At 36.5% G+C, this 24,789-nt stretch overlaps 1 protein-coding gene across 2 annotated transcripts in view; it reads left to right on the forward strand.

The window, feature by feature from the left end:
- Positions 1-24,789, forward strand: part of grb10a (growth factor receptor-bound protein 10a) — a 69,391-nt gene that overhangs the window by 21,806 nt on the left and 22,796 nt on the right. The window contains exons 4-5 of one of the 2 annotated variants that reach the window (XM_048202474.1): positions 1,706-1,952; positions 5,509-5,644. In XM_048202474.1, coding sequence (XP_048058431.1) covers positions 1,706-1,952; positions 5,509-5,644 — 383 coding nt within the window. Of the gene's footprint in view, positions 1-1,705; positions 1,953-5,508; positions 5,645-11,552; positions 11,574-24,789 lie in introns of those variants that run through there. The other variant, XM_048202476.1, reaches the window with a different exon arrangement.

Raw genomic sequence — 24,789 nt, forward strand, 5'->3', positions numbered from 1 at the left:
ACTTCGAATTGCGGAGGTGCTACAGAAATTGAGATCAACAAGTAACACGTTGTTAACATTAACAATTGTAAACAATTTGAGAACAAAGTATAATAATAATAATACGTTTGACGTGATCGGAGCTAAACGATCATTAGATTTAATCACCATTGGCAGCGAGATTTATGCTTTTTTTTTTCCTCAGTTGGTCAGAACAAAAGTGGCAGATTTGTTACTTACTCCTTCAGGTGACATTTCCATTCTTATTTTGGTCATAGTTCCAAGACTTAGAATCTGTGAGTCTGTGATTGTGTATTCACACCGATGTGATGACTGACAGCAAAAATTAGATTAATCCGCGCTGAGGAGCCATGCCGATCCGCAACCCACATAAAGATGATAATTCCGCAAATAACTGCAATTACAGGTTTCAAACAGAGATGGCGACAAAGAGGCAAAACTTATGGACTGCAGTTTTAAGAATCAGTCTTAGACTTTACTGATAGTTGCTTTTACCTTCTTTATAAAAGTCTCCTACTTTTTAAGTCCTACTATTTACTAAGAATTTTTTGACACTTCAATCAAAGCTTAAGACTATTCTTAAGAGCATTTCTAAGAAGTTTTATACATACGGTCCCAGATTAAAAAAAATACTTTTTTCATTTTTATTTATTCACACAAATAAATAAATAAATACATTTAAATAAATAAACACACACACTACAATTCAGAAGTTTGGGGTTGGTAAGTTTTTTTTTTTTTTTGGTCCCACTTTATATTTGGTGGCCTTAACTACTATGCACTTGCATCAACAAATAAGTACAGTGTACTTATTGTGTTCATATTGTATTGCAGAACACTTTTGCTGCTGTTAAGGTGGGATACGGGTCAGGTTTAAGGGTGGGTTAAGTTGTAAGGGAAGTGTTAACAGTGTAATTATAAATGTAATTACAGAAATTAATTACAGATGTAATTACATGCAGGTATTTTAAAATATAAGTACAATGTAAAAACATGTATGTACAAAATAAGTGCTTTGTATTAAATGATTAATTTAAATGTTAGTACATAGTAGTTAAAGACACCTAATATAAAGTGGGACCGTTTTTTTTTTTTTTTTTTTTATTATGTTTTTGAAAGAAGTCTCTTATGCAAAAATATAGGGGGAAAAAATAGTATTCTGAAATATTACTATTTAAAATGACTGTTATTCCCGTCACGGCAAAGCTGAATTTCCAGTTTTCAGTGTTATGTGATCCTTCAGATATCATTCTAATGTGTTGTTTGGAGCTCAAGAAACATTTCTTATTATTATCAGTGTTAAACACAATTGTGCTGCTGTGATGTATTTTTCTTTGCATAGAAATTCCATTAAAAAAAAAAAAAAAAACGGCTTTTATTGGAAATACACAATATTTGTATTATTATTAATGTTTTTACTTTTCACTTAATTTAGTGTATCCAAGCTGAATAAAAGTATTATTTTTGTTATTTAATTTTTTTTTTTTTTGCCTTTTTATGTTTAATAAAATGCTTCTGCAGCATGACAAATACAAATATTACACGTTCTCTTAAGTAATATGCATGGTAATCGATTATTAATTACAGTGTACTATTGCATATGTGTTTGTTAGCAGTATCGTGGCTGCTGCTGACACACTTTTGTGGCTTGTGAATGATGTAAGACTCAATCTCTCTCTCTCTCCATGCATGTTTTGTTTTGCAGAGGATGATGTAGATCTGGAGGCCCTGGTGAATGACATGGCCTCTCTTTCATCCTATGAGAGCGTCTATGCAACCTGTGGGACCCAGCATTCAGACTCCGCCCCCCTCTTGCACCGCACCGATGGCAGTGGGCTCCATGGCAACAGAGTGGCCCCGCAGCTACGGGCCCCTAGTAATAAAGTCACCGCCCCCCACTCTCCAGCTCAAAAGCTCCGGCGATCTCAGCCAATGCACATACAGGCAGTCAGGTAATGCATATGCACACACAGAAATTGTAATTGAGATGTGAATACAGCAGTGAAAGTTATGATTTCCAGTCCTGCAAAATCATGTAAATTTTGACATTTGAAAGTCATTTTTTTACACTTGAAAAAAATACAGTATCATACAGTAAAAATTGAATTATTCCAAAAACATTATTACACTTTTTGTTTTTAATTTGTTTTAACGTAATTTATTTCTGTGGTTAAAGCTGAATTTTCAGCATCATTACTCCAATGTCAAATGATCCTTCAGAAATCATTCTAATAAGCTGATTTGCTGCTCAAGAAACATTTATTATTATCAGTGTTGAAAACAATTGTGCTGCTAAAAATTTCAGCATTTTTAGATTTTCTTCAAAAGAACAACATTTATTTGAAATGTAATTTATTTTTTTTTTATTTTTATTTTTTTATAAATGTCAAAGTCTTTACAGTAATTTGATCAATTTAAAGCTTAACGTTCCACTTTAAAGTTTTAAATATGGATATTTCTCTTATAAAAACCCATCACTTTGCTTCAGAAGGCCTTTATTAACCCCCCAGAGCCATATGGATTATATTTATGTTGGATGGATGCATTTTTTTGGGCTTCAAAACACGCCCCCCATTCACTCCCATTATAAAGCTTGGATTAGCCAGAATATATTTAAATATATCTCCGATTGTGTTTGTCTGAAAGAAGATGGTCATATACACCTAGGATGGCTTGACAGTGAGTAAATCATGGGATAATTTAAATTTTTGGGTGAACTATACCTTTAATGTCTTACCCAAAACTGTGCTCAATTATCCTCTAATATTTCATAATTTTAATCCTGATTTTTGTGAGGGCAGTCTTTATAAAAGGTGTTGGATCCCTGCCTGTATCACATAGGGTAATCATGAAATAATAATTTAAAAATCCCTATCCAGCCATTGATTTTTAACTATTACAATGAATGTAATTTAGTGCAATTTAATAATTAAAAATAGTTCTAAAATATTACCACAGTTGATTATTTAAATGTGTATATATAATATACACGTTAAACCTACACTTTAACCTATACATAACAGTCCCAAACTTTTGAGCGGTATCGGTAAGATTTTTAATGTTTTAAAAAGAAGCTTAGTCTGCTCACCAAGGCTGCATTTATTTAATTAAAAATCTTACCGATACCAAACTTTTGAGCGGTTGTGTATATATTCAATTTTCACTTTATTGTGTGTCTGTCTGTGTGTGTGTATGTGTGTGTATATATATGTGTGTATGTATATATATATATATATATACATATACATACACACATATATATACACACATACACACACACAGACAGACACACAATAAAGTGAAAATTGAATATATACACAACCGCTCAAAAGTTTGGTATCGGTAAGATTTTATATATATATATATATATATATATATATATATATATATAGAGAGAGAGAGAGAGAGAGAATATTGAAGAAAAAAAAAAAAAAAAAAAAAAAAAAAAAAAAAAAAAAAAAAAAATATATATATATATATATATACACACAGTACAGTCCCACTAAGATTTTTAATGTTTTTAAAAGAAGTTTCGTCTGCTCACCAAGGCTACATTTATTTAATTAAAAATACAGTAAAAACAGTAATATTGTGAAATATTATTACAATTTAAAATAACTGTTTTCTATTTGAATATATTTCACAAAGTAATTTATTCCTGTGATGGCAAAGCTGAATTTTCAGCATCATTACTCCAGTCTTCAGTGTCACATGATCCTTCAGAAATCATTCTAATATGCTGATCTGCTGCTCAAGAAACATTTAATGTGTACAATTGTACAAAATATTTGTGTACAATATTTTTTTTCAGGATTATTTGATGAATAGAAAGTTCAAAAGAACAGTGTTTATCTGAAATCTAATCTTTTGTAACATTATAAATGTCTTTACTGCCAATTTTGATTGATTTAATGCATCCTTGCTGAATAAAAGTATTAATTTCTTTAATTTCTTTTCAAAAAAATAAAAATAAAAATTCTTACTGACCCCAAACTTTTGAACGGTAGTGTATAATGCTACAGAAGCTTTGTATTTCAGATAAATGCTGTTCTTTTGAACTTTCTATTCATCAAGGAATCCTGAAAAAAAAAAAAAAAAAAAAAAAAAAGTACACAACTGTTTTCAACATTGAAAATAATCATAAATGTTTATTGAGCAGCAAATCAGCATATTAGAATGATTTCTGAAGGATCATGTGACACTGAAGACTGGAGTAATGATGCTGAAAATTCAGCTTTGCATCACAGGAATAAATTACTTTGTCAAATATATTTAAATAGTACACAGTTATTTTAAATTGTAATAATATTTCACAATATTACTGTTTTTTTACTGTATTTTTAATTAAATAAATGTAGCCTTGGTGAGCAGACAAAACTTCTTTTAAAAACATTAAAAATCTTGGTGGTTCCAAACTTTTGGACTGTACTGTGTGTGTATATATATATATATATATATATATATATATATATATATATATATATATATATATATATATATATATATATATATATATATATATATATATATATATATATATATATATATATATATATATATATATATATATTAAATATTGAACTTGCACTTCTTAAAAAAACTGTATGTGATTACATGTTATGTATGTGTGTTACTTTTCAAGTCGTCTTCTCATAGTCATAATCTTTTCTCTTTACAAAATCCTCTTAGAGTGCTTGTTCTAATCAGCTCTTTTACACCTCACCTTTCTGCAGGGCTTCTGTGTCGTTCGCTGTCTTTCATCCGCTCTTCTCTGATCTCCATGACAGCAGGGTGTAGTTTCACACACATACACACATCGAGATGGGTTCACTCAGAGGTTCCCGTCTCTACACACTCACACAGACACACAGTCTTCTTTCGTTCTGACTCGGCCATGAACCCTGAACGGCCCACCCCCTGCTACGGTTCGGATTTTAAAAATTCCCTCAGTTATTATGGTCGCTCCAACTGCGCTGAGGCAGTCATGTATTATTCCCGGTCTTATTGATGTAGATCAAAGACCCGAAGATGAGTTTAGAATCTGCAGTCTATGTGTCTGTCTGCTGAACTCTGCCGCACACTACGAAAGTTCATGAACCGATTCTCAGTTGGCTAAGTGGGTTTCAAATCTCTCGGTTTCATTCATATATTCTGTAGTAGAATCCATAATACAGTGGTGAGAATTTCATGTGGATTCTTCTGATTTATTTTTTATTAGCCTATCACTTTACAGCACTGAAGTTTGCAGGGAACTTTGGGGCTTTAATTCCCTGCTTGGTTTCATATTGATTAAAATACAGATGATATCGGGAATACTGCATGGTTAATGGAGCAACGAGACCTTAATGAGAAGAGATGAAACTAACAAGGTGGTTCGGTTAGACTTTTTAGTCTTGGGCGTTTTAGCTTCAGGAACAGTATGTATTTTTGAATAAAGGTGAGTTCAGTACAAAAGTACAATTTTTTTTTTTTTTTTTTTTCTCCTTTTCTCTCTGTCACCTCTTTTAGGCGACTTCAAGAAGAAGAGTTGCAAGTTCGTCCGGCATCTTTGCCAGCTATTCCGAACCCTTTCCCTGAGCTCTGCAGTCCCTCGGGATCTCCTGTGCTGAGTCCTGGATCGCTGCCACAGCCATCGGAGTCACATGTAAGAGTTGAAAACAGACACTGCGGCTCTGAGCCCTGTAGCTATTATCTATCAGATACACATGAGATGTTACATGAGTGATTTATTGCAGGTATAGAGTTGAACCTCACTTCCTGGTTTCACTGCATCTGGCATCCTCTTATGTTTTCACTTATGTTCATACAAAAAACCTAAAGGGGTTCTGGATGGTTCAGAGAAACTCACATGATTAGAAGTTAATTAGGTCTTGGCAGGTTTTGTTGTATTTCCTGGAAAACTAGTTCTGCCTTACCTTGCATTATAGAAATGCCACATTGGTTGTTTCAAAATCCATGTCCATGACCATGTATGCAGTAATTTTAGGCATCAGAGGCAACAAGCAAACAAAGACTTTTGGTGCGTTCAAGTCATGTCGGAAAGATCGTATTTACGAGCAGAACCGACATGAACGCCACCACAATGTCGTAAATACCAGTGGGAAGCTCGTAATTTTCTTTAAGCTCCGATCTATACGAGTTGGGGGCGTGTCAGTCAGAAACATAGCGAAATACCACAATACTTGCAGGTATTTAGCAGTGACATTGTCAGGCTTTTCTATTTACAACGAAGTAAGCTGATTCCAAGCAAAAATACGATAGCATCACAATATAAAAATGTAATATGTAATAATAAATTTTACAATGGCTTCATAAATTAATTAAAAACATAAAAAAGCAACATACAACTACTGCACATTCTTTGCTCTACATTTTCTAGAAGCAGAAGTGTTGTTATTTTGTGTAATTAATTTAGAGAAGGCACACCGCCACCTTACTCCGACGAAAGTGACTTGAACGCACCTACTGTTGTACACACGACTTCCCACCTCGTACATACGAACTTCCCAGGAAGACTTGAACGCACCATTTATTCTTATAATTTGGATGGGAAGTTATGTTCCCAATATAAGACTTTTGTTCATCTTCGGAACACAATTTAAGATATTTTTGATGAAATCCGAGAGCTTTTTGACCTCACTATAGGTTGCAAAGTCATAACCAATTTCAAGGCCCAGAAAGGTAGTAAAGACATCATTAAAATAGTCCATGTGACTACAGTGGTTCAACCTTAATGTTATGAAGCGATGAGAATACTTTTTGTGCGCAAAACAAAAAACAAACGACTTTATTCAACAATTTCTTCTCTTCCATGTCAGTCTCCTATGCTGTTCATGTTGTAAACACAGTGCAGCACTTCCGGGTTCTACGTCAGAATGCCGGCTCATTATTAGCCAGCTCCTGCATCAGCAGAACATGCGTCGTGCTGCTCACGTGAACAGAGTCCGCCAATACGGAGTTGGCGTTCTGACGTAGAACCCAGAAGCGCTGCACAACGCTATGGCATGGAACACTATAGCAATAGCTTTCTTACCTGTACACAATGGCATTTTGCTTTGGGGGTAGGGCAGAACAGACAGAAACAGTTCTTTTCAGTTTTTCCCCTGCATTTGGCCTAAAACACTATTTGTTGTCATCCTGCTTGAAATGTTGACTACAAACACAGAGGTTTTTCAGATTTTCTGTTGCTGTGTTCTCTCCATATTTATGCTTTACTGCAGACTTTAGCCACTGCCTACTATGTGCTGAAACCTTCACTGTAAACTGAAAGTAACATACTCCTGCTAAATGTTTACTCTTTGAATTCTTGCCCCCGGGAACAATACAAGTTTACACCATTGTGAGTAAAAGTTTGCTAAGAAGTATTTCCTACTAAAGCAAGGTGGTATTTGACTCTGGTCAAGCGTATCCACAGCAGACTGGGAGTAGCCTTTGATGGCAACATAACCAGTGCATTATGGGTTTTTTTGAAATAGCCTTTTTTCTTTGTTTTCTCTAGTCAGGTAGCACAGATTCAGTTTTTCCTCCTGCATTTCTACTGCATACTCTACTGGCAGCCAAGTTTTATTGAAAGCCCAGTTTGGCAGTGGTGAATTACCCCTTTAAGCCCAAAGTATACTTTAGTTTTGACATGAATGCTTAAGCCGATCGTATATCTGAAATATATCTGGCCAAATATTTTGGTGTTATGAATTGAAAATAGTAATGTAATTCATAATTTAATGTGAAAGGCATATTAGGTATACGATTTAAGAACAAATGTACTTATTTTGAAATAGTTATTTTTTGCAAATAGTTCAATTGTATTACTTTATAATAAGCATTTATTTCTTTAATTCCTTTCCATGTGTCAGCATCTCCCCGATGAGAAAATCCCAATGTTCAAGACACGATTACGGCCTTGCTAAGATGTTCTGTAATGCAGCCATCTAACATCTTACGTAGCTAGAATTGTTTGTTTTAGGCCTTAGTGTGTGCTAATTGAGGAGCACTATTTTTAAATCAGTCACTAATGAGGTTACAATTCAACTAGGATGCTGCCTTAGAATGTAACAGCCAATGTAGACAGTGGGGCAACTTGCTAAGTTTTAGTACAGAACTAATGACTCAAAGCTTATCAGGTTGCAGTTGCACGGAACGTTTCCTCTTTAATCTCCTGTACACTCTTTGGACTTCACCGGGTCAGTCAGAGGGATTGTTCTTAAAGCTTGTACTTTCCAAGTGCACAGTATTGTTGTGTAACAAGTGCCCTACGAGATAATATGTGCATTTGTCAAGCATTGTTACGAGTGTGAGATCCTGAACGGAAAAGTGTCAGCTCCTTTAACTCCTATTATCTTTTTCCTTAGCATCCTCTGAGCGGAGGCTTTTTTCTTGGAGATGAGAGTTGCTTTCCTTTCACACGCCACTTGCGTTTCCACTTGCGAGTGTGCATGGATGTGTATATTTGTCCAGATCTGTGCCAGCAGTCAAAGCCTTTCCTTCCTCTGTCCTATCCTCTCTGTCCTTTCCCACAATGCCCTGCCTTAAGCTCCCCTTTAAAAGGAAAAGGAAAAAATTATTTTATTTATATACATTGGCATGCACAAGCACATAAGAGAGATAATGTTTTGTACGTCCTCTCCCTGAAGGCGTTCCTTGAGCTTTGAGAAGTTAAGTGTCATTGTGGGATGGCCTTGTGTTTCCAGTTCTTCACTTGGAGTGACCTCACCTCGGGTGGGGTGACATCTTGTGATGTCCTTTATGTGCTGCCTGACTCTATTTCTGTCTTTTCATGTGAATATGATCATTTTGTTGTTGTCAACACCCTGAGGATAGTCTATCCATCACTCCTTTGTCCAATTTCTCTCTTTATTCTGTCTTTTAAGTCCAATCACCTACGGTCCCACCAGCTGTTATAGACTACTACATGTCTCTCTTGTGTTCTGTCTTCCTTTTCTTTGTGCTTTCATTCATTCATTTTCTCTTGCGTTCTTTCCTTTTTTTGTTCGTTCTGTCGTTTTCTTTTTCGCTCGTTCTTTCTTCTTTCTTTCTTTCCCTTTGCTATGGCAGATGAAGTTGAATGTTGTCAATTGTGAATGTTTACTTCAGTTTTGATGTGTATTGATAGAAAACAGAGCAAATTAAAAATGCATTTTTTTATGTAAATTATTACCCAATATTTGTATGTGCTATGTATGTCATTAGCTTAACAACATGCCAACATTGTGTTCTATGCATTTGGCAACCACGCATTGCTGTTGAATGCACTTTTATGTGCAGTTTTGCACAATGAAGTCATGCCATAAAGATCATTTATGCTAATATGCACTATAGCACCTCTTGTGGCCATGCAGAGAATGCAATAGTAAGTACTTTACATTACTTAAAGGTGCTAAAGAGGATGTTTTGTTTTATACATTTTTGCAATATTACTTGAAACTGTCTTTACTAACTGATAAAAGACTATTTATTAGGTGCACTGAAAGTAATAATATTAATATACATCTGTGCACGAGGTAGGGCCTTAAAAACATCAGCCAATCGTTTACACGATCATCGCGTAAACGATTGGCCCTCTGGCTTGTCAATCACTGCCGTGACGTTCCTTGTGAGAGACGAGCGCGGCTGCGCGCTCCAGTAACTTTCCACACTCCAGAGGCGCTGCATGCAATGTTTTTGTCAGGAGACAGGAGTAACAACTGCAGATTATGAGTTACCTGCGGTGAGTTCAACATAATGAATCCACTAACACAACACAGCGAATGCCGGTGGTAAACACTCGTTTTCCAATACTCGTGCACAACTTGCTCATTTCAAAAACTCAGTAACAGTCTTTGGATTCTCAGTCGACGAAAAAATCCTCTCTATCACCTTTAATGAATTTCTGACATTTTAGAATGTAACTGCACGTACTTGTGTTAGAGTATGTTTCGGGCTGTAATGTGAGTGGTAAGCGAGTTACACAGTATGCGTCTCTCTTTGATTTGATCGTTTAGTCATTTCAGCCTTTCAGGTATGCCAAATACAGTACAAGACCTTGGCACAAAGGCCTGGAAAAGTTTAGTTCTTTTGAACATACAGCTGGAACAGATTCCTCATTTAGACTAGGGGTCAGAAGATTGTTTTAAATGTCTTGGAATTGTTTGCAAACATGGTCTTCCTCTCCTTTTGTGCTTTCGCCCTTGAGTGAGTCTAGAACAACTGAAAAAATCTAAAAACAGGACGTGACTGTAGCTTTGAGGTTGAACCTAAGGCAGTCTGCTGAGGAATGAGTTCCGTTGTCAAGACGTATGGGACATCCTGAGCAGTCATGTTGATTTAAGGATAAGTTGACAAGTAAATGTGCAGTTTTGGTCCCACAATTAAGTGATTCTAATTAGTGAACAAGATCATAGCTGTCAACATCGAACACTGAAAATAAGGGAGATTTCCCGGGATCCATCCCCAAAATAAGGGATTTTTTTTTTTACACAATTATTACGTTGGCACTGGGGACAGGGGGTCAGGACCCCCGCACTTTTGATAAGGGCTGCTTCAATCAGTCACACTATATCATCTTTTAGCTTAGGATATTTTCTTTCAAATGAGACCATTTTCATTTTCACGTTTCTGTGAGCTTTAAACAATCAACGGAAATGCGCTCTCGAACGGAGAAACACGCGATCTCCAAACCATCGATCAAAGCGTGCTAATGTTTTAGGACAGGTCGATGGTATATAAATCATGCCCGAACGTTAGCGTTTGTCATTCAAGCCAAACCGCCCATTCAGAAACCAAGAAATTTGAAGGCTGATCTCTCAGGTTGACGCGCAAGCTGGCTTGACTTAAGTTTTCGTGAGGATAAAAGTTTATGGACTGTTTTGATTTCGGTAAATACATCTAGAAAGGTAAAAGCATTGATGGCATATATAAAAGAGATATCTGAAAGTGAAATGAAAGTGATACTGCCTCGTCCAGTGAGGAGGACGCACGAGAGGAGACCTGCGCGTTTAATTGACACAGATACTTGCGTGTTCTGAGTTAACACAATCAGAGCGTAAAAATACGGGATATTTTACGGGAAAATACTAAAACGGGAAGACAGCGGGAAAAGAGCTAAAATACGTGAGAAACCCGGAAAAAACGGGAGGGTTGACAGCTATGAACAAGATGCCAGTTGTTAAGCGTTCTTGTTTTTGCCTATGTTCGAGCGTGAGTTTAAAATATTCTAACTGTCCCCCAGAGTTAAGGCGACCGTTATTTTAGAACGTTTGCCTTTAATGTTTCCATAGCGACGCGTCTTGCGTGTCACGAGCGCTGAACGCAGCCACAATAACACTGTATGACAGATGGATCGCTATTATTTTGTTTTTCCTTGTTTATTTAAAATATTCACAAACTTGCTTACCATGTCATCAACTATCTGATATCCAGATCATCAAATATGTGTAAGTGAGTGTGTTTTGTCGTTTAAAAGCCTTTATAAATGATCTTTATTTTGATCTATAACGCGAGATGGGCGCCGCCATCTTAGTTTGCGCTGCAGTTCACAGAGTCCTGTCAGTCGGATTTACAGCAGGTGAATTCATCCTTTTCTCCCGAAATATATGCAAGTAAGTTGCTGGTGAACTGGAAGAATAATAGAGTAAACTTTATAGTTACTTGGGCCCATTATGTGTGTCTGATATGAATAAATGTCGGCAAATTATATTTGAATGGATTGTTATTGCTCCTTCCACTGATGTCTGACATCAGTGTGTATTTTATAAACTCTAAATATATTGTTTTAATGGTGCTTATGTGTATTTAAATGCCTGAAACCTTAAAAGAAACGTTATGTGGCTGAAAACACTGCATAGTTGTGATATATGACCAGAGCTGCGCGCGTCCGTCTCGCAGCCAGAGCGCGAAAGCACAGTTTGAATCTGGCAGTTATGTGATGTCGCTGAACGTTCGAAATCCCATATGTGGGACCGTACGCCCAGGGGCACAGAAATAAAAATCCCACATGTGGGACCGTACCGCTCAGCACCGTAGGCACCTATTGTAATCACTGGCCTTCTTCGTCTTCGTCTTCGTCTTCTTTGGCTCTGGAAATCTATGGCTGCCCATAGAACCACTTGCAGCAAACAGTTGGAGGACAGTCTGAACTGTCACCATAGCAAATTTGGAGTCTCTACCAACTTTGGACTTATGTTTATGCTAATAACTTTTTAACAGTAAGGGCTAGAAACAAAATTCTTTTTCCTCCTGATTCCTAAAATTTCAATAAACCTTGAAAAGACAAAACAAAACAAACACGTTAAATAATGCAAAGCAGTCATTGCTACTGATATCCCATGGTGTATATCAAAATTTCTTCCTGCTGTCACATAAACATTAACTCAATTTCTAACACAAAACACACTAATGTACATAAAAATAAGAAGAAACTAAATTATTTACAAAAAATTTAGTCATATATGATGTCATGAAGGGACTTCTGGGAATGTCCTTTCACTGTTTAACTGTAAATTATATGGTAATTCATAGTTTTTACTTGCAAAAAGTACTTTACAGTATTTTACAGTACATTGATGTTAAACCATTTACGTTTTTTTACCGTATATGGTAAGGTAACTTAGTTAACCAATTAACATATTTTTACTGTAGCATTTTTACAGTATTTTTCTGTAAAAAATTACAAACATTTTTTCAGTGTACAGTCACATGGTATAGACCTTATGTAGCCCCGCCCCTTTTCAGCGGTGCACTCATTGTCTTTTGACTTCCGGTTTGTATTTCCACAGCGATCTTACGTATTATATGAATGAACTGATCGTTTTAAAATCTTCCCAGTCTACTGACATTTGTTAACATCTGCTTTAAACATTACATTGCTCATGATAACTTTCATTAACTCTACAACAAGTAAATCCACTTAACCAGCTAATTATTCTTTGACAGCGATGCCATAGAAATGTACAGGGCTACCACAAAACGGAAGTTCAAAGACAATTTTATAAAGATGGCGGCGCTTGTTTCTCTGGTGTATAAGGTCTATATTGTCACACCACCAAGGCCTAATGTTTCTGATTGGGCCGTCATGATATCAGATTTTTCACTACACTGTTCTCATGACCGGAAGAATTCAATAACGATATATCGCGATATCTATAGAAATCTTGAAAAAATAAAATATAAATAATGCTCTGTTAAAGCTGCAGTCCGCAACTTTTTTTGGTTAAAAATTATCCAAAATCAACTTTTGAGCAAGTACATAACCAGCCAGTGTTCAAAACTATCTAATTATCTTGTCTCGACTCACAACAGTAAGCTTGTAATAATGTTTTATAATAAGAGCGACATGGCGGATTTCCGCGGGAAATTTGAGCATGCAGCAGTTCCTCTGTGCGTCATTACGTCATGTCCGTAAACAAAGGAAGGAGTTCAGGCTAATCGTTTATCACGTGAGGACGCTGCCGGTAGCAGCACATTTATAGCCTGTTCTCACAGCATCTGAAATAATTAAACTTATCATTTTGATAGCCGGTTGTAACCCAGAAAGATCCAAATGACAATCATCAGTGACAACTGGAGATTCACCCGTAGTCAAAAAGCAAAAGATTTGGACTGTGGAGTGGCTACAGACATTGAAATCTACAGATAACGCTAATACACACTAAATAAACATAGTCACGCAATGCTGATGTTGTTAACAATAACAATTTGAGATCAATATAACAGTAATAATAATTTGCACGGTTTGGCATGATCCGAGTTAAACGATCGTTAGATTTAATCATCATTGGCAGCGTGATTTATTGTAGGCCTAATGCTTTTTTCCTCAGTTGGTCAAAACAAAAGTGGCAGACATGATACTTACTTGTTCAGATGATATTTTCCAGTGAAAAATCTTATATTGGTCATACTTTCAAGACGTAGAATCTGTGATTCTGAAGTTCAGTATCCACACCGGTGCGGTGATTGACAGCAAGCATTAGATTCATCCGCAGTGACGAGCTGTGCCGAGGCACAACGCATGTATAGATAACCTTTCCGCATAATGACTGCAATCGCATGTTTCAAACAGAGATGGCGACAAAGAGGAAAACTTGCGGACAGCAGCTTTAAATTTATGTTTACTTGATTTTTATTTTTTTTATTTTTACTAATAAATCACACCATTGCAAACAAAAGGAACAATTACACTTATTTGCTACCTGATACTGAGAAAAAACTGATAAAAGGTATTTTAAGTTTATCGGGGAATGCAAAACATTTGCGAGAGAATGCAAAAGCATTGACAGTTTTTCCTCCGGTCTCATATTTTTTTCCATCACCATGTCCCTTTAGGTCATTGGTCTCAAACTCAGTTCCTAGATGGCCACAGCCCTGCAGAGTTTAGCTCCAACCAGCTCCAACTCACCTGCTTGGAAGTTTCTAGTAATCCCAAAGACTTGATTAGGTGTTTTTAATGAGGGTTAGAGCTAAACTCTGCAGGGATATGGCTCTCCAGGAACTGAGTTTGAGACCACTGCTTTAGGGGTTCTTTAGTTTTTAAGAGTGTCTGAAGGTTACACTTCCAGTAAGCATGGCTGTGGATGGTTGGCAATACTCTTTGGGTATTATTTTGGATATGATATTACTACTGAAGAATGCAACAGATGGTTTATGCACACATAAGGTTTCTTAATGATCTCATGAGGATTGTCTGACCCTTAGTGACCGGCGGGCATCAGACAGGACTGGCCAGGCATGGCGTGGGCACAATATGCATTGCTCAATATATAGTTAGTAGTCTCTTGCTGAGCGTGGGAATGGAATAAATGCTGCTGCTGTGTTTGTGATACTGACAGTGCGTTAGTGTGATTATAATCAGGTGCTTGAGATCTCTGTCAATATGCGTCACAAAGATGGAATCTTTTGTAATTTCTTGTGCATGCTCCACAGAGGTCTTTCTGTATGCGTGTTTATCTGAGCGTCTTTGTATTTATATTGGCACCACCCTCAGACTAGACGAGATTACACTCTGCCTGCATCTGCAACTGAAATCATACACTCCGTCTTGCTCAAATACATGGACAGCAGATTGAATCTGTGAGTTTTTTGACAGGTGAAAACTATGATGTATTGGTTTACATCTCTATGGTGATCACAAAAAGTACTTGGACACTTAAGACACTCTTGTGTGTGATTTGTGTGCAAACAAAATATCAAACCAATATTTTCAGGATTTTAATGATCAGGACTTCAACTTTTAAAGCAAGAAGTTTAGTGAGAACTTGTAAAAAAAAAAAAGGTTTTAAGAAGTTAGAATTCAAATTAGAAAACAGTAGTAGGCTGCGTGAACTTAAGATCAGATCACGTTGAGAATAATTGGTTTAATGCAGTGACCATTTGGCTTAAGTGTCCAAGTACTTTTTAGGGCCAATGTATATCACCAGAGCTGTGAGGAGAAACCTTTTATGCCTTGACATGTTTTCTCTCTCAGTCCCATCTTCTGGAGGATTCTAGGATTCCTCTTTTGGACTGATTGTAAGACATTTATGGAACATGTAGTGGCTGGTTTAGATCATAGGATCATAGGTATCCAAGTACATAAGATCTAAATAAAATCGGTGTGAAAGCTGCATTTACTTGCATAATGTGATATATACACTCATCAGCCACTCTAATAGGTACACTTGTTCAACTGCTTGTTAATGCACATATCTTATCAGCCAATCACATTGCTGCAACTCAATGCATTTAGGAATGTAGACATGGTCAATATGATCTGCTGAAGTATCAAACTGAGCATCAGGATGGGGAAGAAAGGTGATTTAAGTGACTTTGAATGTGGCATGGTTGTTGGTGCCAGACGGGCTGATCTGCTGGGATTTTCACACACAACCATCCCTAGGGATTAGAGAGAATGGTCCAAAAAAGAAAAAATATCCAGTGAGCGGCAGTTCTGTGGGCGAAAATGCCTTGATGTCGTCAGAGGAGAATGGCCAGACTGGTTTGAGCAGATAGAAAGGCAACAGTAACTCAAATAACCATTTGTTACAATGGTCAAAGCTTGAAGCAGATGGGCTACAGCAGAAGAAGACGATGCCAGGTGCCACTCCTGTCAGATGATAACAGGAAACTGAGGCTACATTTCGCATAGGCTCTCGAAAATTGGACAATAGAAGATTGGAAAAATGTTGCCTAGTCTAATAAGTCTTGATTTTGCTGCAGCATTCAGATGGTAGGGTCAGAATTTGGCGTAAACAACATGAAAGCATGGATCCATCCTGCCTTGTATCAACGGTTCAGGATGGTGGTGGTGGTGGTGTAATGGTACCCTTTGGGCACCTTAGTACCAATTGAGCATCGTTTAAACCAGGGGTTCCCAACTACATTCCTGGAGGCCCCCCAACACTGCATGTTTTCCATGTTTCCTTAATCAAACACACTGATTCAGATGATTTAGAGACTCCAAGACCTGAAATGGGCGTGTCAGACAAAGGATCAGACAAAGGAGAGATACAAAATATGCAGTGTTGTGGGGCCTCCAGGAATGTGGTTGGGAACCACTGGTTTAAACGCCACAGCCTCCTAAATATTGTTGCTGACCATGTCCATCCCTTTATGCCCACAGTGTACCCATTTTCTGATGGCTACTTCCAGCAGGATAACGCGCCATGTCACAAAACTCAAATCACCTCAAACTGGTTTCATGAACATGACAATGAGTTCACTATACTCAAATGGCCTACAGTCACCTGATCTTAATCTATTGCATCACCTTTGGGATGTGGTGAAATGGGTGGAGCGTGTACACACACGAACACACACACATATATGATTTCTTTCATTTAATTTATTTATTAAAATTTATGTAATCATTTAAATAATTAAATGTTTAATTATGATTATTTATTTGAAGCTAAATTGGTAGAGCATAGCACAAGCACTACCAAGGTTGTGGGGTTGACTCCCATGGATCACATGGACAGATATATAAAAAGTGTTCTTTGCATTAGAGGTGTCACGTTATGATGAAGATGATGATGATGAAGACGATGACACAGGGCTGATTGCAGCATACATTTATTAATTTGAACAAAAGAAACAAAATACATCATAATGGACAAGATGGACCAGATTTAAAAAGTCCATTGTATGGTCCTCGAGGGAATGATCCCCCTGGGAAAGGAGGATTTTAACTGCTGCTAGATCCATTTTGTGGTCTTGTGTTCTGTCATGTTATGACGATAATGCTGAAGAAGATGATGTGAGAGACGTAGTGGATCGAACTGCAGCATACATTCATGAAATCAAACAAAAGAAACAAAATACAAACTAGAAAGAAAACAAAGGTAAACAAAACCATGTGTAAACCACAATCAACAAAAGACAATGAACAGAGTAAACTGAAGGCCTTAAATACAAAAGATAATGAACTCAATACAAAACAGGTGTGCATTAATCAATCAATGAATTACAGTGACAACCAAACAAAACAGGAAGAAAACACAGGAATTACTGGTACTAAACTGAAAGTCCTTGAGAATTAAACCAAAACACTGACATAACGTTACAGGTATTTTCGGGCCCTAATGTCTGTACATGACCCAAATCACATGTTAATCGAATCCAACATGAATAAATTAATTTTTTAAAAAGGAAAAACCTGACTTTTTCAAACGGCGACCAATATCAGAGATGACAAATAACAAACATCATGGCAGCTGTAGATTCATAAGAATGCCCATCTTCTTACCTTATTTGTAGATTCATTCTTTGATCCTTCCTAACATTTATGTTAGGTACATTGTTTTAGTTCACTCAAAAATTAAGATTCTGTCATCATTTACTCACCCTTATGCTGTTCCAAACTCGTAAAAGACTTTCGTTCATCTTCGGAATACAAAAGAAGATATTTTTACTAAAACCTGAGTCATGACTTATGTCCCTCCGTTGACAGCTACGCAATTACCACTTTGATGCCTTAAAAAGTTCATAATGAAATCGTAAAACTAATCCATATGAATTGAGTGGTTTAATCCAAACTTTCTGAAGAGACCTGATCGCTTTATATGGTGAACAGACTTTGAACACCTCAACTTTGAAAGCCCTGTGGGTTATTTTTGATAGAAGCATCTCCCAAATGCATAAATGTGAATGTTTTTCAGAATGACGTGCATTGATGAATCGCCCACAGTAAGACTAGAAAATAAATGGGGTAAATTCTGATTGCATGTCGACTTTAAGCTTGTGTGTAACTTCTCCGAGTGGTGTTTGTGTGCTTGTTTAAAACTGCAAGAGCGCACAGGTCTGCCTCAGTGGGATTAATTAGGATTCACTAGATTTTTATTTTTCTACTTTTCTCTTTATTTATGTGTGTCAGAGTTCCTGTCATGCACATACAAACACTAATACGGCATTCTGTGCATGAGTGATCCATCTCTGATGTAGTAACTCGAGTTTCAAGCACTGAACCTGCCGTGAACTCAGCTGGATTCTGTGAGCGAGTGATTAATGGCAGTGAGCCAGAGCGTGGAGCCGCAGGGGGTGCGTGTCTGTGAGTTTGTGTACAGTGCGAAACGACACCAGGCCCTGAAGATGCTCGTAAACGTCAGACCACAAAGTGACAAGTGATTGAGTGCTAGCAACATACACAAAACCAACACAGACGCATATGTGTGTTAGTGTGTGAGCGACAGTGACACCTAACATGTTTGTTGAACTAGTTGTCTTTGTTTTCAGTCTGTCTGGATTTTTGGAACATAGACATAGCAACAAATCAAAACAATGCAGCTGCACTTCATGCTGTATATCAGGTCTTATATTTACATATAGGTATACATGCGCATGTTGAGAGAGAACAGAATGTTCAGGCTGTTGGCTTGGGTTCTTATTTGTGAATGATTATATCACATGCCCCGTCTGTACTCTCACATCTTTTTTTCCAGTGCCTGTTTATTATCAGAGACGAACAACATTATCAATATTGACTTAAAGGGTTAGTTCACCCAAAAATGAAAATTCTGTCATTTATTACTCGCCCTCATGCCGTTCCACACCCATAAGTCCTTCGTTAATCTTCGGAACACAAATTAAGATATTTTTGTTGAAATCCGCAGTGAGGCCTCCATAGCCAGCAATGACGTTTCCTCTCTCAAGATCCATTAATGTACTAAAAACATATTTAAATCCGTTCATGAGAGTACAGTGGTATTATAAAGTGACTAGAATTTTTTCGGTGCGCCAAAAAATTTTGGGGCATTTTAACATGGGGCTCAATGAGATTCTGCTCTCTTTTGGAGCATGTCCCTAGCGGCCAGTCGACGAATTGCAGTTGAAGTCACTTCCATATTGGCTTCAAGAGAATCTGGGGGAGGTTGCCATTTGGTTCAAACCCTTCAAGGTGTTATTGCTTTAATACCAGAACATGTGAGAAAATGACTTTTGCTTTTCTTCTGTTCCTTAAACTGTAATTTTTTATCTTCAAAATCACATTTGTCAATCTACTACAGCATATTAACTTGCAAAGTATTTACCCAGCAAATCTTGACACTATCTGAGAATTTTCTGATTTATCTCTCTCTCTCTTTTGTTTTTTAACTCTCTTTTGGAATAACAGTAGCATACATTATATAGATATTACAATTGAGTTTTGTTCTTTGATTTTTGCTTCTGAAGAAGGCCACATCTAAGTTGTAAAAGAAACCTTTGTCTACTGTTTCCTCACTTAGTCTTTAAACCGTAGTTCAGACAAGCTTAGACGTCCTCAGACTAGCTTTGCTTTGATGATAGGCTGACATTTGTTAACTTATAACTGAACTCAACGGCTTCTGGCAGCATGGGACAAAACTTTTTTTAGTCTATCTTGTCCTCGGGATGTTGCAGTCAGCTGATGAGACTTTGCATGCATGCTTTGCCTGATTGGAAAAAATCGAATTTCTCTGTGTCATCTTTCTTTCTCTTCGAATGGCTCTCTCGTTGTGTGTAAAGAGAGTGCAATACTGTACAATCCACAAGTTATCATTGTCATATTAACTAACATGCACTGTGTGCATTTACAATTGGATAATTGTTTCGGTTGTATTTTAGGAGTCTGGTTTCTTTGCGTGTTTGCGTAAAACATTTGTCTTGTGTTCGGCTTGTTTGCGCTGTTCCATTTCACATCCATCCAAAACAAGATGAGAAGGATTTCTAAGAAGCTTCTTACACAGAATTCATGTGACTTTTCATATGTGAATACATGGGTGTGTGTTATAGTTTCTACATTCTTCTTTACCTGATACACAGTCATTTTATATTTCAGGCATGGTCAGTCAGGCTTATGTGTTTGAGATAAGACTTTAAGTGGCAAAGATCATGGAGTTCAATTCACATGTATTTATGTAGCATTTTTAACAATGGTGAATGTCGCAAATGAGCTTTTCTGGGCGTGTTGCATAAAATCCCAGTGAGTCAGCACAAAACTGGCAGAAACATTTGTGAAATTGACAGTTTATGAACGTGGCATTGTCAGGCCATGAGAACTTACATTTTATTCTCCTTTTATTTCATTAGGCAGATGTTTGTCTATATAGCTGAGTACATGTATTTTGTGTATGTATGTATATATATAATATATAAGGGTAGGTTTTTAAGGAACCTTGTTTCCACCATGAAATATGCAAGATATAAACTCAATTCTGAGAAAAAATGTCAATTGAGAGTTTATATCTCACAATTGTGAGAAAAAAAGTCAGAATTGTGAGATAAAAAGTTGCAGTTACTCTAGTTCTTGTTATTTAGTGGCGGAAACAAGCTTCCATACGTTTTGATCAGCTATATGTAATAAAATAAAATATACATTGAAATTTTACTTAAAATATACGTGGAAATTGTTCTTAGTTATTATTTTGGAATAAAAATAAAAATGCTTTAAAAGTACTAACTTGAGAAATATACTTCATTTTAATAAATAAAACGGTCCCACTTTATATTAAGTGGCCTTAACTACTATGTACTTACATTTAAATTAATCATTTGATACAATGCACTTATTGTGTACATACATGTTTTTACATTGTACTTATATTTTAAAAACACCTGCATGTAATTTGATCTGTAATTAATTTCTGTAATTACATTTATAATTACACTGTTGACCCATCCCTTACACCTTACCCCTACCCTTAAAGTGTTTTGCAATTCAATATGAACCCAATTAGTACATTGTACTTATTTTTTGATAGTCACTTGAGGTCACTTAATATAAAGTGGGACCAATAAAACATTTAAAAAACAGTGAGGACTCCTCATTTGAGAATGCCACTGGTAAAAAATATTCTGTTATACCCTACTAACCTACGATCTGAATCATATTGATGAGTTTGATTTTTGAGGAGAAAGAGATTTTGAATCTCTTCTGTAAAAACAGTGAGCAGGACATCACGTTCCCTGTCTCGTTTTGTGTAGTTGATTTGAGTAGAATGATGTACATGCTGAATTTAAACAGACCCCTCACACCACTGGCAATCCACATATTTGTTTACCTGTCTCCTGAGTCACGCTGTTTTTGAAAACCACTTTGTATTCTTGGTTCACACAGTCAAACAAACTCAAATGCCCCATTTAGGAGAAGCTTTGCCAAAAATCTCCTCCCAGGTGACCCACTAAATGTTTGTGCTGTGAAATGAGACACCGTCGCAGTAGAGTTGAATGTGTCTCTGCGTGTGGATCCTGTCTCCACCCTAGTGTACACTCAACACCAGTTTGCTTCGATTTGTGTGCCAGAGCCTAAGGACACTCTACAAAACACACACACAGTCACACACACACTGCCCAGTCAGCTGACTGCAACACAAACCCTCGAGAGATGACATGACCCAACATTACTAAAAACATCAGCATGAGAAAATAATCCTCTCCTCAAACTACCCTTTTCCCTCTTGATTCTTTATTCTTCTTTATTCTATATTTATGTCTGTTTATTTTTGTCATCAGTTAATTGGAAAATTACATTTTAGGGGAACAACAATGATGATTGCTGGAGTGATGTGGACACTGAGTCCTTGTGCAAGACTTCAGCCACTTATGCTGATTTTATGCAAATTCTGAATACATATATATATTTAAATTCTTAGGATTTTTAAAAAAATTTAATTTAAGTTCTTAGGATTTTTAAAATCAGCTTCTCAAATGTAATGCTTATAATATAATGTGTAATAAAAATCTTTAAATTAAATTAAAAACTAATGTAAAACAGGTTTTCACTGATGATCTCAGATTTTCGAATTCCCTTACATCAGTAGCTGTATATAAATATGATTATATTTCTCATATATGGGTGTATATATGTTCAATGAGTCCTAGTGTTTGTATTTGGTTATAAAAATGCAGTATAAATATTCACCGCTCCAGTTGAGGGTGGTTGCACTCTACTGTTGATATGCAAATGTTGAACAGAAAATGCATCTTGTGGCAAATGTATCCTGTTCATCTGTTTTTATCCTTTATTCTTTCGGTTTCCACTTGTTGATAAACTGTCAAACACGTTGGGTTGCACAAACATGTCTCTCTCTCTCTCTCTCTCTCTCTCTCTCTCTATATATATATATATATATATATATATATATATATATGCACTGACTGACTTCTCTCCTCTCCGTGAAACCTGAAACTTCTAAAGCTGTCACTAAAGTTTATCCCCTGAGATCTCTAAACAAAGGTGTGTGTGTATGTATGAATGTCAGGGCAGGTTATGTTTTATATCTGTGTGAATTTTTACAGTATGTTTGTGATGTCATTGAAAGGCAGGGTCACATAGAGTTCAGTAAACTGCGGGTGGTAATAATGTGTGTGCATATGCATCAGGCCTGCGTGGGGTTTAAATTAAATTTGCTGTCTAGTTGGGTAATAAGAGTGAGGTGAATGATCGCAGCACACAGGTCTGTTCAGAAATAAATACATTTGGGCTGTTTTACTTTTTTTAATTTACTTTAGCTTAGAAAGGGTTTTATCATGGTGAATTCTACAATACTTAGAACAATATTTCCTTTGGGAAAGATTTCAGTTGGTTGTAAAAAGTATAATTTTCAAATGCCTTCTTGCCTAAGCCAAGTACATATATCATAATGCAGTGGTTCCCAAACTTTTTTTTGTCATACCCACTGGGGCATTTAACATCCTTCTGCGTACCCTCTCTCTTTCACTTAGACTGCAGTTACACATTTTCCATTAAGGGACAATATTTGCCCCCTTAAATTGATTTTACCTTTATAAAGTTTTTCTAACCCTATTAAATGTTTGTCATGTTTTGTCAAATTCTTAAAATTTAATTAATTTAATTATTAATATAATAAATAAAAACTAGATCAATAATTTAAATCAAATGAAATTATCAACAAAAGCCATCTTTGTACTACAGTGGTACAAGCTGCATTTAGATGTATTTACATACTGTTTAATCCTGCTCAAAGGTGGCATGAATGCAATTACAATGGAACAGTAACTTCAAAAAGTGCAACATTTGCAATGCAAGTCTGTCATATAGGCTACATAAAATTATAATGAGAACTAGGGCTGTCAAAATGGCTGAAAAGCTAAATTCGAAATTCTTTCTGAAATATTTGCAAAATTCGAATTATATTCGAATTCTAAAGGCAATACTTAATGTTAGAGAAAAAAAGTACTTTATTGTCTGCTATGCCCACAAGAGAGCGCAAGCGAGTGCAATAAGCAAATATACACCAAATCAAGCATCGCATCTTTTATTAAAATGAAATGACATTCACTTTTTTTTTTTTTCAAACAACCGTTTTTAAATAAAAAATGTCATTAATGTGCATGAAAGGTAACAAAAAGTGCATAAAAACTGTAAGTACATCACTGACTTGAGAAAACACGCTTCAACAGACAGCGTAATGTTTGTACTACATGAACACAAAATAGCGACCTGCCATTCGGAAACAATCCGCTCACTACACATTTTGCTAGTCAAAACACCAGGAAGTGTTTTTTTTTTTTTTTTTTTTTTTTTTTGACAATGTTTCCAGCTAATGAAAACACGCGCTCAGCTCTGAGGTGTGTTTCCCGAAAGCATCGTTAGTCAACTATGGCCGTAAGTCCCACTGAACTCTCTTGGTAAAGACGGAACTTGCGACCATAGTCCGTTTTGGGAAACGCACCTCTGAACGATGTGGCAGGTATGGTCAAGTATGTCTTTGCCAGCTGCGCAATATGTGGAAACAAACATACCGCACGGTTTTTGCCACCAACTGAGAGGGTTTTCGTCAGCGGGTAGCGTAGCTTCTCTTTCATACATATCCATCTGCTCCAAAGGCCTGATGCCTTCTTCAGCACTGCTTAGGGTCTGACTCTGACTGCATACGCCGTCGAACTAGTTGGCCATAGCAGACAGCGCAGTCTTTTTTTCTTGCGTCAACATCAGCGCGCTCACTTTTTGACTCCTCCATTATAGCCTATTTATCACATTAATGCACCCTGCTGTACTGTATAACCTAACAACAAACAAGCCGCGTCAGTTACCGTGGCTTGCGCTCCTCTTGACGCTGCAAAAATTCGAATGCACGGGTTTTACATTCGAATGTGCCTTTTCTTTTTAAATTCGACGAATATTCGAAATTCGATTTTTTTTTTTTTTTTTTTTGACAGCCCTACTCGAACATTATAATTGTGTGCTTGGGACATGGATTTTAATGGTGACTTTTAATGGTGACTTTAGTCTTTGTAATCAGGCTTTCAAAAATAATATAAAAATTTGGATTTAGATGTATCGGCCAATATAACGGTTATCGGCTTTCAAATATAAAGAATTATCGGTGTCTGCCAAAATTTTCATATTGGTGCTTCCGAAACGTT

Source organism: Megalobrama amblycephala, linkage group LG9, assembly GCF_018812025.1.
Source record: "Megalobrama amblycephala isolate DHTTF-2021 linkage group LG9, ASM1881202v1, whole genome shotgun sequence".
NCBI lineage: Eukaryota > Metazoa > Chordata > Actinopteri > Cypriniformes > Xenocyprididae > Megalobrama > Megalobrama amblycephala.